Genomic DNA, 14,209 nt, shown 5'->3' with positions numbered 1-14,209 from the left:
CTTCAGCTTTATCTACATATAATTGTATATATAAAATATGTATATAAAAAAAGATGTTTGCAACTAAAACCCAACAATATCCCCACCTCCCTGTAACAAAGCACTGTGGATAGCTATGTTGTTTTACTTTTCTCTCTTAAATGAACACTCACATAACTCTTACCTAAATGACAATATTTTCATCAGAATATTAAATGGTAAAAGCAATGAAAATCTATTAAAGCTTTCAAATAAATCTAAAAATAGAGGAGCATAACTGGTACAGAATGACCTTTTAGATAGCTGAACTCATCTTCTGTTAGCATTTAAAAAAATTCTTCATGTACAAAGTTATAAAATTTGTCATTTACTTATCCAAATCTATTTTCAGTTGTTAAGATATCAATAACAAGTGCCAGGATGTTTTCTGAGCAATCAAACGTACAAATGCATGGTACCAGTTGTTAGACTTTCAGCCTTACAGTACAGCTTCCTGCCAGCTACAACAGACATACGTGAGTAGTACTGAACAGTAATGAATACAGATAAAATTAATCACATTAAGAAAAAATACAGTACTTTTGATTGATAATCATCACTGTTGGTCTGTTTTTTGTTGTTTGTTTTGTTTTTTAAAGTTTTAATAATGACATTTACATTAGTATAGTAAATACTTGTCAAGAGTTTTTGATCAAATTGAAATTTAATCACTTCAGACTCAGGGAAGGAATCAGTACCAGAAATATTATTACCATGGTTACTTTTTAGATGAAAAAACAGAACACCTCATCACTAACTTAATAACCCGTTCTCCTCATAAAGTTGAGACCTGTACCTTATATTATATGTGATGATTGCAATAATTTCATCCTTATTCAGATACCTCTGACTTCTCATATATTCACTAGTGAGAGTAATAGCAGATAACAAATGTTGCAGACTTTAGGACAGACCCACGACCTAACCAAAACACTCCTCAGAAATGAAAGAACACAAACACACAACTTCATAGATAGATAGTTTCAAACAATGCAACCACTTATCTGTGTTTATACATTACATGTAGGTCTAGCTGCTAGAGAGGTGAATGAGGTTTTTTCTTAGTTAAACTGGTCTTATAATTTAATAGTGCAAACCTGGTTTATATCCTGCACCTCAAATTCTGCTACTGGAAGGTACAGCATACATTTTTGCTGTTTTACAAGGGCTTATTATGAAAACTGAGCACAGCAACATCATTTGTACTACACATACAAAGTTTATGGAGACGACACAATAAACCCAGATAAGCTGTTACTCACAGTCTCTTTATAAGCATCTAACTTATGTGCTTTGAATCTCACATTCAAAGCATCTGATTTTTTCAATTGACTACAGAGAGCACTTTGGTCCCTAAGTCACTGAATTGTATCTAAGATAGATACTGAGAATATCCAAATATCCCCAATTTTTTCAGTGACAATCTACAGCACTGAGAAGTAATACATCCAAAAGAACAAAAGGGCTTTGGAGGCAAACACTGGATTTTTGTAATTCAAAGTGTGGCTGTACAATATATATGTTTCTTTCTTAAAAAAAATAATAAAAAAGAAAATTTGCGTAGTGAACAGTGATCTTTATTCAGTTTTTCCTGTTACCTTCAAACGCTCGTGCAGCATCTACCAGGTGAGACCAGTCTAGCCCTGTGGCAGTGTCTGGCAGGGGCATCAGGCCAGGATCATTGAATTTGGCTTTATCAGATAAGGACCCATCTGAGAACCAGAATTCATCTAAACAATAAACACAATAATTAGTCTTCCTATAACAATGATGTACAGTTAATTTTGAAGCTATTATAACGAGCTGTAAAAAGCATGTATAAGCAATAAGTGCTCATGTTCACTTCTTTTTATCGTTTCCTGTTCAATATTCCGTATGGGTGAAACTACTGTTAAATGCAAGCAGAATAAGATGGGGAGGGTTTCTACAGGTTTTTGTGACACCTTGCACATGATGAGTTCTTAGCATTTTGATGTGAATGCTGTGTGATTAGGCAGCATCCAGTCTTAAAGAATACCATACTAAACCTGAACACTGAGCAGAAAAGTTGCTAGATGCAGTTATATTTTAAAGAAGGCTGTGAACCAACATGAGATATTTATATGCAGAGTTGTATTGTGAAACTTAAATATTACAACTCCAGAAGCAATTTCAAAAATATTATCTGCTTTTCTTTAAATGAATTTGTAAGTTCTAGCCTATATCCAAAACTCACTTTCACATTGAAAATACTACCCTATTAACTTAATATTTTGTGTATCTTAGAATGCAAGGCTTGCATGCTGATCTCTAAGCTTCAGAGCGTGTTGTAACATGTTGTATACTGTAGGTAGTGTATACATTTCAATTAATGCACAATCTATAAAGTTAGTTCAAACATAGCTTTCAGTTATGCAGTCTTTTTAGAAAGATACCATTAGCATACATCATAGCAGAGATGATAATTTTCAAAATCTTAAGTAGTTTAACATTTCCATATCTTTCAACAGCAATCTTCACTTTGATCAATGTAAACATTAAAATAAGTATTGCTGAATAAGCATACGGATGTTCTTAAAATTGCATAAAACCCAAATAGATTATTTTAAACTAAAGTTCATCTTAACCATAAAGCTAGTGATGCACATATTGTCCTTTTATTAAATACTGTAGTCAAAACCAAAGAATTTTTGCTTTTATGATGTGTCTACTTGTATTAAATAAAAAGGTCAAAACAGTATTTTTCTTGAATATTTTGGAAGTACAGGACTTGTTTCTTCTTTCCATTTCTTTACTACTGATTAAGACTATAATAATTACTAGCAATGTTTTTGCCAGTACAATACCACACACAAAAATCAATGAAGGGAAAAATGCATGCACACAAACACTCAAGTGGAAGATACATTATAGTGTAAGAAAGTGGCATAGTGGCATTTTGTCATTGTCCTGATACCAATGATAAAAAACACCAAAGTCTATCTGAATGAAAGATTTTTGACCTAAAAATCCCAAAGCAGTAACCTATACAGAATGTTCTATTGCACAGAGCAATGATTAGAGTTTATCATATTCTTTGCAAAAGAAGTGTGTGTGGAGAGTGGTTTGTTTTTAAATCAGGAACATAGCAGTGAAGATTTGCAATCCTCTATCAAAAAAATTAGGAGTCCTGCAAATAAATAGCAATGTGTGCGAGGTAGAAATCCTATTTACAGTGGAATTTATCTTGTTCTACAACTTACATGAAAGCATTGTTATATTACAATTGGAAATGATTCGACAAACCTCCGCAGAAAGGTACCCAATACCCATTCTTAGTATGCCAAAGTGGATGTTATATGAAATGGAAAATGCAATGGATAAATGCACTACTCATACATCTGTACAAATATTTTCAGTTTCTTATAAACACACATCAAAACTTATCTAAGGTTACCTTGGGGTGAAAGTACTTTGGAAACTCAACAGCAGAACAGTCTCTGAACTTTTGTGTATGACCTGGGAATTATAAGAACCCTACTTATGGTAGTACAAGCGTTTTATATATCCCTGTTGTGGAAAATAGGCAGAATGCGGTATTTGAAAGCTAGCAAGCCAGCTTTTGGTTCCAGACCAGCAGGCAGGCCCTAAGGGACAGCCCTTGCTTTTGTGTGATCAGCCTACAGAAGCTGACTGTGAAACCTGTCAGGAAGATGCCTGTTCCCAATACATTCTGCTGGCTTTCCAAATTAAAGAGTAGGAGTGATATATTCACCAGCAGTCAGCCTTCATTATGCATAGTCTTTGTGAGAACCTCGATTCACCTTAGGGTAGATCCTATTCAGTCCTGCATAAGCCCTGACAGAGCAACTCAACTGCAGAAAGCCTGCTGGAGTAGGAGATCTGAATACTGATAGCTCTGAAAACTCAGGCACTCATGCTGATGGCTGAAATTATAAGTGGAATAACTGAACAGGCATCAGTGTGCCACCACAGAATAATTAATTTCCAAGATATGAGTTATGGTTTCTTGGGCAATTGGGGGGGAAGAAAAGAGGGAAAGAGTGAAAAGCAGAAAAAGCTCAAATAATGTAGGCCTCTTTGTGCTTTTGAATTTCAGAGAATTGTTTATATTTCAGGAACACTCTCGCTGAGGTTAAATATTTCTATAGTACTGTATTTGAATTTTCTCCCTGATCCTCTTTACCTTGCTGTTGCCTCCACTTTTTCTTTGTATGACTGCCACATCAGCAAACCTGCAGACTACCTGTTGTTTTCCTTTTGGACTTGTGCAAAAGTGACTAGTTACGCTTAACATGCATTTCTCTCCATATCCAGGAACGCATGCCTAATCTCATAGGTCACTATCTTCATTGCCCCCAAGTTTGGTTTTGAAATAATACAGACTTATCCCTTTATTTCCCCTGATGAAACAACAGAAGTGTTATCTTTCAGTTTTAAAGACTATTTTATTTCCTGTACTCCCTTTTGGCACAAAATCATTGATCTTATGATTTTCTGGTCCTTTCATTTATGCCACTTTCTTCCTGTACTTAGGAATTTTCTTTATTTTTATCATTGCTACATAAAAGTATAAAGCATCTTTAAAAGTCTTTATTTTCACCAAAATTATATAGTAAACTCAGTTTCCAATAGAGATCTTAAATTGACTGTCATCAGTCCCACATTCCTCTGTACTCAAAGCATAACTAGTAATACAGAAAGACAACAATTACCCTGCTTCATTTGGAACTGCGATAAATACGTGGAGATCATAGACCATGGAAAAGTATCTGCTATGTACTCCTCACTGTCCTCATAAACTAGTCATGTCATTTAATAAGCACATTATACTCTAAAGATGCTGCAACTGAAGGAACATATAAAGTCATATTTGGACGTAAATCCCAGTGTCTGCTTCCTATTCCTCCTTCCTGCAATCAGCAACTATATGCTCCTTCTAAACAACAGCAGCTTCCTGCCAAACCTTTTCCTTTTTCAGTATTACCTGCAATTGTGCGATGTCTCCCTACAAAGACGTCAGCCTGCTAACAGACTCTCTCATGGAACTATGTTTATGCTACTGTTAGAATAGTGGACATATGCCCCCAATAATTAGTTTTCCTTTCCCTTTTGTTAAAAATACTATGTTTTGGTATAGTGGACTATTCATTGTATGAGAGCCTGTAGAAGATAACATATATACTCCTTTGGTTGTATGAATTACTTAATCAACATTCATTACTTGCTTAATGAAAAACTGATTTCCAAATTGTTCGAGTTGTGTATCACCAATACACAGTGATGCTCTTCTGTTTTGATACTGTTGCTCAGGGATTACAGAGCCCCAGGAGCAGCAGTAAAGAACTCGAGACCACAGGTCGTTTTTTCATGAGCCCTGGCAGTCAAAGGCAAGGGGATTGACAGGGCCAATCAAATCCGGCAAATCAACAGATAGTTGCAGTACCTGCCAGGGGTTTGGCTACTTAGACCACAGGACTCACTTTGAGAAACCTAGTCTGCTAGGGGCTAATAGGGTCCACCTATCAGAGAAGGGGAAGAACATCGGTCATAGGCTTGCCAGGCTCATGAAGAGGGCTTTAAACTAGAGTTGCCAGGAGAGGGGAACCTCAACCCATACCCCTCCTCTCAGTTTGATGCTAATGTCAGTGATAGATGTCCAGAACCTGGAGAAGGGTCATGGGTCAGCAGGAGAGCACCTGAAGAGCAGTACAAAGGAATTCCATCCCACCTTCATCAACGGCCCAGCTTAAACATCTCTACGCTAATGCATGTAAGCATGGGGAATAAACAAGAGGAATTACAGATGTACACACACCTGCAGGGATATGACCTCATTGCCATTAAAGAGACATGGTGGGACAGCTCCCACGACAGGAGTGTTGGAATGGAAGGACCCTCATCATTGAAAGTATCCTGCACCTTGCTCCTTTCCTCACAGCACAGCAATGTCATGCCAGTGTATTGCTTCAGGCTTTTTTCTTCCCCTATTCTTTCATTATTTCCTAATTGGAGAAGAACACGGTGCTCACAAGCTCAGTCAGACTGCCTCCATATGTCTTCCTGGGTTTCTCTGACATCTTTGTACACTAGTTCTGTATGAGTGGTTTTCATTCTTTCCCTGCTAATTCAGCTGCCATGAATTAGCAAGATGGGGATAGATTTGTACCTGCAACTGTGTATAGTATGCTAGAATCACTCAACATAAACAGCACCATCTCAGGGAATCTTCAGTGTCCCTAAGGTTCTCAGCTACACAAGCTCTGCTTTCTTGTTTAAGTTAAATATATATATATATATATACACATTTATATATGAAATGAAAAGATCTTCCTACAGTTGTGTACTGTGTGCAATCCAAAGTACTCAATTGTCAGAGCTTGCATTTCAGGCTTTACTGAAAGCAACTTTTTTCAGTTCACTTCCTTCAGTCATAAAATAAAAAAAATCCATAGCTTCATTTTCTCATCTCCTTCCCACAGTGAACATCACACAGTTTAAGTTCCTGTTTCCATATTTGCATGGTCATTTTGTCTGCTAATTCTGATTTCTGATTTCAATAATCTGAAACTCTTCAGGCTGCCTATTATGCTTTGTTTTTGATGTTGCTTTGCTTACCTATTGATCACACTCTTCCTTGCTAGAGAGTCTCAAGAAACTTGGTGCTGCCACAATATTTCATGTAATACATGCTGTGTAATACTATGCAAGAATATCTAAAAATGAATTCTGGCCAAAACCACACTATTTCTACTGATTTCTGTAAATACTAAATATTGGTAAAATTAAAATGTTTTAAGATTACAAATGTATGTATTTTACAAAAAATAGTAGCATCACAGCTAGGAATTCCGATATGTGAAACTACAACCTCAAACTAAAAGTATAAATGGAAAGAAACCTCTCACATCACCACTGCAATAGAATTAAGGACCTGCTGTGTGGTCACTACAAAGTCCTTCCTAACAAGAGCCAGAATTAGTTTCTTATATAAAGATAATGACTAAACATTACTTTGAAAATAATAGTGAGCAAGTCATGATTTGTTTGTCTTCAGGTGGCGATTACAAATGACCAATTATATCTTCCTTGAGACAGCCGTTATAAAAGATCCTCTATCACTGGCATTGAAAGGCACTTTTATAGTACAAAACCAGAAGAAGAAAATAGAAACTCTGTATGAAAATAGCGCGAACTACCTTGGCTAACAACAATCAGCTTCATTTTGACTGACAGGATACTAGTTTCACTTTTTTTTCCTGCAATGCGTATAAATATCTTTCTGCTTCTAAGCAGCAAGAATGGAAAATAAGATGTGTAAGACAGAGCTAATACACAAGCACTAAAATTTCACTGCTGGAGGAGCAGTATACAGCTCAAGTGTAAACCATTAATTGCCTTGTGTCAACCTTCTGAACAAAAGCATGCTGAAGGTTTGATTGCTTTGCAGATTAACCTTTATATCAAACAGCTCTAAAAACACAGGCCTAACATGGCATAAGAAGAAAAAAGGCCATCAGGAAGCCATGTGTATATAGATCCTTAACAGACTACAAAATCTACCGAATTAGTCTCAAATGAAAGAAAATGGATCTTCAGTAAAATCTTTTCAAATTGAACTTATGCTAAAGAGTTTCATTCACCTTGACAGAAGAAAATTTTAAATTTTGGCAAAAGGTACATCAAGCATGCAATCCCAGCTGAAGCAGGAATTTAGCACTTGTTTATGATACCACTTTAAAATGAACCAGTGCGCAGTACATGAACTTCAATATCAGACCCGAAGCCACTATAAGTAGGAATGAGGTTTTTTTCATAGAAAACTTATTTCTGAAAGTTAGCAACTGACTGCTAGTGCCTGAAAGACATGATGAATGACAGAGAGGTCTATTACTTAAGTCATCTGTCTGTATTCTCTCTGGATATGGGTCTGTAAGCGTCCTTAATGTTTTCAAGAAATCCACCCACAGTTTCTTAACTATGGACTTCAAAGTCCACAGTTGTTCTACTATTTTTGTAAACTGCAGTCAGCTGTGATACAATATTAAAGTTGCTAATTAAAAGTGTTTCTTTTTTCCTAGATTCTAGATTATGGGTCAAAGTAAAATAACTGAGAAGAGATTTAGCATTTAAAAAAAACACAATTTACCCTTATTAAGTATATAAATATGGATATGTAGCCTACATGTATGTATCTGCGTACATAGATTTTGGCTCTGGTACATAAGCACAAGAATTTCACAATTTCCTTTTCAGTAATTTATTTTTTTTTATATGAAAATCATGAAAATTACCAAGCTCTCCATAAAAGTACTACAACCATTATAATCCATCACTCCATATTGGAAAATATGATAAAGATCTTGCTTCTGAAGAACATCACAAATGAAGATACACCTTCATTAAATAATTTTAACTTAGCACCCCAAACTAGTCTTTTTTTTTTGATTATTGAGAAGGCAGTGTCATTTGCAAAGGTTTTCCTAATATTAAAAAAGTATCAGCAGATCCAGTTTTGAGATTGGAGATGACAACTGACAACTATCACACATTTCCTTTTAAGATGTTACCAAAAGGATCGTCTAAGCTCTCCTATTTAACTATAATGAAATATTCATGAATATATTCAGTAATTTGAATGTGCACACACACAGGCCAGAGATTGGCTTAATTAGGTCACCACTGGAAAATAAAATTATAACCAGAAATCTTCAGACAACTGTTTGTTGTCTGTCACTGGTCTCATGAAAATATCTTGGCACGTGAATCCTGTCTTCAAACATAAATCTGAATTGATCACCAAGACAAGCGTAAGTATGTACTGCTGACCAAATATGCTTTTATTAGAAGACTGATGTGACATTTCAAAATTTTCCCTCATAAGTAAAATCTAACTTAATATTTGGTGACTTGTTTGACTTTATTGCAAATATTCTAAACTCAACAATAACAGCAATCACTTACTTCTCAGATTTCCCATTCCAGGAGTCAGGCTCATTCTGGGAGGCAATGTACTGTGGTATGGTGGAGTAGTGCTGAATAAGATATCATTTGGCAGAGCCTGGTCTAGCATTGAACTTCGAGAGCTAGCATATGAAGATCCTCTTCGATTGCTACATATACTCTCATCAGATAGGGTACGATAAAGCGTCCTCCGTGGAGAAAGGTTTCCATAACATGAAAACTAAACATCAAAATATGAAGAATATAAGAACTAGTATTACTGGTTAAAATAATTTACAGCACCATATCCCATTATCCGTTCTTTGGAGTGTTTTTTTGGGCAGACATTCTGGAATTCTTGAGCTAATACGGAAGGATCAGAGATTTCTTCCATCACATCAGCTCTTCTGAGGCCTCAAAAGAGTTACTGAATTGGGTTTTCGTACTTTCTCTTGATATTTTGGAACATATCACCATGAATTAATCAGATATTGTGCAGCTTTATTAATTCTGAAATGTTAAATGAAACCTCCAAAGCCTCATGACAGCAAATTTTTCCAGAAATACATATATAAGGTTACCAACTCTGGTAACGTTTATTCAAGACTATACATACAACTGTTTGATTTTAATTTGAAATGACTATGCTTTAATACTAAGCATTCTGAACTGATATATGGTGCAATATAATTTATTGGGAGACAAAAGTAATTTGAGACACTGCATCTCTCCTAATATCATAAAATAGCTTCAGAAAATACAATAATAGAGTTTAGTGAAAATTTTTATATGTATTTCAAAAAGCTATTTAAACCACAACCTGAACATCTACAGTAAAACAAGATGTTATTGTAGTGTAAAACTGGGCCATTCCACTTCATAAGTCATTCTTCAGTACTGCAAATCCAGTTATTTTTCACATCTACAAACTTCAGTTATTGCCTTAATTATTTTAACTGGATTGTCTTGCATATAACAATTTAATATCCTGTCCTATTTTGCCTCTAATTAATTATGAGTAGCTCACTCTCTAGGCAGAATGTATGCTTAAGAGTAGCAGCTTTCTGAAACAGTGAATCACATTTTTAATCATTTTTAACAGTTAAAAATATTTACGTTATTATTTTTGACAAAACTTACTTTGTGAATATTTCTAAAAAGAATAGACAAATGTTCAATCATGCCACAAGAAACTTTGCCTTTGCAAAATAGTTAAATATACTTCATACACTTAGTTCAAAAGAGCATCTATCTTGAAGACAATATAGAAAATGCTCAGTTGTTAGAATGGTTAACTATGTCCCAAAGAAAACTGAGGCAGATATTCAGATTCTAATCTAGGAAAGCATCAAAATACTTCCGGGGAAAAAAAAGACATTAGTTCTAGAGATTTGGCTGAAACAGATGTTGGAACGAACATAAGACCAAGGTTGTATTTTAACACTTGCAAAATAACTACATTAATAGGCAAAAAGCAGCAGTCCTAAATGACTGGATAGAGGACATACACAACATCCTTAAGTGAATGGATATCCAAATGCCAAAACCCTCTGAGTCTAATTAGGGACCACGTTGGGCAAAGGGTTGAAAAGCTCCACACACTGAATCCAATTCTCTTTCCTGCACTTGAAATTCCCAGCAAGCATTCTGCCACGATTCTTGACTGTTACTCAAGCCTCCCAACCTCATATTGCATCTTTCATCTAAAAAAAATGGTCAGTAGCTATCCAAACATATTAAACATTAATTGTTGAAGCTTTACAAAGTTTCCTTTTGGGACATGACAAAAAATTGAACATTACCCGTTCTATAGGTTTCATTATTCTCTGACCTATGAAGAAGGATCTATGAAAAATGTGATTTGATTCTGTAGAATTCTCAAAGTTCCTTTCTGGTTTGCTGTCAAAGTCAACTAGCCAAGCTATAGTAAAGTAACTGCCCTCTACGGAGGGCACAATCAAAGACTGGATACTGCTAATTCCTATGGCTGGGGATCCCCTGCAAATCAGGGCCTGTGGTGTTTCTTCCTTGGATATCCTGGGAAGAGAAGGGTAGAGCAGTAATTTATCTTAGGATGGTTACACCTCCTCACTCTTTGGTGTTTCATACTTAAGTACCCAGAAACATTAGCCGTTCTTGAAATCATCACAGAAAGCCAATTATTGTATCAAGCGTAACTCATAAAGACCTCTAGGATGTTATTAATGAGAATTCAAAGACATACAACACACATACTTAACATACTGTAGTTTAAAGGTGCATATGATCTGAATTTTAAACTCAACTCTGCACTTAAGAGTATTCCCATGTGTTACTTCTGTTCAGATATGTTATTTAGCACATTGTATAAACACAGTGGGTTAAGACAGCATTGAATTAATATTTAAGTGTGACAATTATCTCAAGTAACTCAATTGCTTACTGCTTTCTAACACATTAAGCACTGAATTCAGAATCATGCATACTTTGAAAAGTAGTAAATATTAAATTCTCTATCCACTTTTTGTGAAGTTTTTAACATTACTGATTGTCTTCATACTATATAGACCTATGCTCTCCACTAGCACTGACAATTATGTCTTTTGAGCAGTTCCCACTGGTGTCTATGTGGAATTGTAATTCAGAATTGTTAGTAGTGAGTAGCATAGAACAGAGGAAAGGGGGCTACTTTTATTCCTATGCCTAAATATCATTTGAGGTGTATAAATGTAACCATTCAACCTTGAAAATGCTACTCTTAGCCTTTGAAATTATAATTAACTTGCTCAACCTTTACAGCTAAGCAGAGTCATACTTAGACAAATACTGTATTTCATACATAATCAAAGTAGGTATAATTTCCATCTTGTGGAAAATGATGTTTTGGGACTTATGGTCAGTATTCGTAGCATCCCCATGGAATATACTTAGTTTGCACAAAGTGATATTGCCTTCTCTATAGCAATTTTGGGAATACCAGAAAATAAATTTCTAACATAATTATGCCTGGGATACATGCCAACAAAGTAGCTAACCTTTCTCCTCCCTTCCTCTGCAGAGAGGCTTTCTGGCAGCATCAACTTCAGAAAATCTTCTTTGGATAACACTTGTTGGCTTTCGACAATGGCATTCCTCACGGAAGTTTGAAGTGGACTCGATGCAGACACAGCATCAATATCATCATACACTCTGTTGAAACAATTGGTGTTTTTAGCAAAATAAGCAATAGCGCTCATGGACTTGAAAGACTACGTTTATTTTCAGTCACAAAGTAAAACTTGTTAAAATTACCTCATGACAGAGCATGCTTTTATTTAGAACATGTTCTAGTCATTTCATACAAAACTGTTTGTGGGTTCAAGATGAAATTCTTAAACTACTGAAAAACCAACATTAAGGAATTCTTCAGAACAAAAAACAAAAAATGCTTGTTTCTCCCAGCCTTCCTCTCTCCCTTTTTGCACACCACATTGCTAAGGCTGTATTTATAGCAGCATTTCCAATAGTTCCTCACAAATCAAAATACATAAATATATTTTTTACTTCCTTAGCAAGTAAGAAAATCAATATTTTTTAGTGTGACATTGTATCCAGCTTTACAATCTGACAAAATTACTATGGTCATCAATGGCAATGTTTGAAGAAGATTTGTAATCTATTGTGCCATGTGCCAAGTGTGTTTTATTATCAGCAATTTCATAAAGCTGTTTGGACAAATAAAACAGCTGTCTTCTTTAATTATCAGTATATAAAAATGTATTTACAGTCAACAAAGGACTGTCAAACTGAATTATCATCTTTCACATTCCCTCCAGTGAGAAAGGAGAGAATTTTAACAGGTTTACTCTGGAAATGCAATCTAAGGAACCAGAGATTCCCAATCACACAGAACATGCATTTGAAGCCATTACTCACTGTCAAGTGCAGCATAATCAGTGACTCTGTCCTCAGCAGAGAGGAAACAAGCTTTGCTACGGTAAAGTGTAATTCTCGGTGAATTATATCCTATAGTGGCACAACATTCAGCAATTGACCTGATTTTCATCATCATTGCTAATTAGAGATGTTATTTTATTTCAACATAATTATCCTCAGAGGGATATTTCCTCTCTGTGATGTACAGAAAGCTTTCCTAGAAAGAGGTGAAGCGACACTCTAAACCATAGAAAAATCTGAAAGTATTTTCTGGTATATGAAGTGCTGCCATATTCAATTAATATTTCTTAAACTGAACTAGCTCTTGAAGATGCTTTTCAAAATTACTGTGGTTTTAGTCTAAATGCCATGCTTCATTATGCAATTTTGTTCTAAGGGTTCTATTCGAAATAAAGAGAAATTTTTTCAGGGGTTCATCAACATCAAAATGCAAAAAGCTAAAGGAATCAGTGAAGCTACCATTTTCCAAATGTGAGTACCACTATGACTAAACTATTCAATAGATGAAAACATGAAAAAAAAATCACCAATACAATACCATGAAGAAATACAAATAACCAGGACAGCTTTTTTTTTTGTTTGTTTCACTTTTGAGAATAAGGAATTTAAGAGCTTGACTTCAAGTTTATATTTCCTAGTAAAAATATTCTAGTTTATATTTTTAAATATGAATTTTACCATAACTATGCACATAAATAGAATACAAGGTATTAGATGCAAATACCATATTCCCATTAAACAGAGTAATTTTATATTAAACATTTGAAAATCAGGTACTGCATGTCACTGTGTCAATTTGTCAAGATATATAGGCCTGACTGATTTATTGAGATGTAGCACTAAATAGCTTATGCACAAAAAGAAAGCAAGGAGGTTATCAAAGAAGATGGTTTTGAAGATTAAGGAATTTAAAAGTTTGTTTCAAACAGCAGATTCAAACATTTATTACTGCTGAAGTACTGGGTAAGTTTCATCTCTATCTTTATTTGAGGTACTGCATCTTTTCCTTTGAGTGAAACATTTTTATTTTGTCTATGACTAACACATTCCTAATTGGTTATTCCTGTTAATGGGTTAAGCTATACATACAGCTGCTTATTAGAACTGATCTGAGTACCTTTGATTAAATGTCACTTCCTATAAAAAAAAATGTAGTGTGAGCCTGCACATTTTGCAGAATCTCTTTAAGAGAATCAGATATATCCACACTTAAACTTTGTCTTGTGGGGTCCCAACCACCAGTTGCTATCTATTCATTAAAATCAGTCAGAAAAAGATACACACAAACCACTAAAATACCTCCAACAGGCACTATTTTTTTAATTGCCTACATAGATTACTGCTATGTTTATGG

At 35.0% G+C, this 14,209-nt stretch overlaps 1 protein-coding gene across 5 annotated transcripts in view; it reads right to left on the bottom strand.

Moving 5' to 3' along the window:
• SIPA1L2 (signal induced proliferation associated 1 like 2) overlaps window positions 1–14,209 on the bottom strand; it is a 139,425-nt gene that overhangs the window by 12,106 nt on the left and 113,110 nt on the right. For 4 of the 5 annotated variants that reach the window (XM_048047245.2, XM_048047247.2, XM_048047246.2 and 1 more), the window contains exons 17-19: window positions 11,955–12,108; window positions 8,962–9,181; window positions 1,617–1,748 (exon numbers count right to left, since the gene is read on the bottom strand). In XM_048047245.2, coding sequence (XP_047903202.1) covers window positions 1,617–1,748; window positions 8,962–9,181; window positions 11,955–12,108 — 506 coding nt within the window. The remainder of the gene's footprint in view (window positions 1–1,616; window positions 1,749–8,961; window positions 9,182–11,954; window positions 12,109–14,209) is intronic. The other variant, XM_048047249.2, reaches the window with a different exon arrangement.

The sequence above is a fragment of the Anser cygnoides genome, chromosome 3 (genome assembly GCF_040182565.1).
Source record: "Anser cygnoides isolate HZ-2024a breed goose chromosome 3, Taihu_goose_T2T_genome, whole genome shotgun sequence".
Classification (NCBI taxonomy): Eukaryota; Metazoa; Chordata; class Aves; order Anseriformes; family Anatidae; genus Anser; species Anser cygnoides.
Note: the sequence above shows the minus strand (reverse complement) of the source record. Positions and strands in the feature narration are given on the sequence as shown.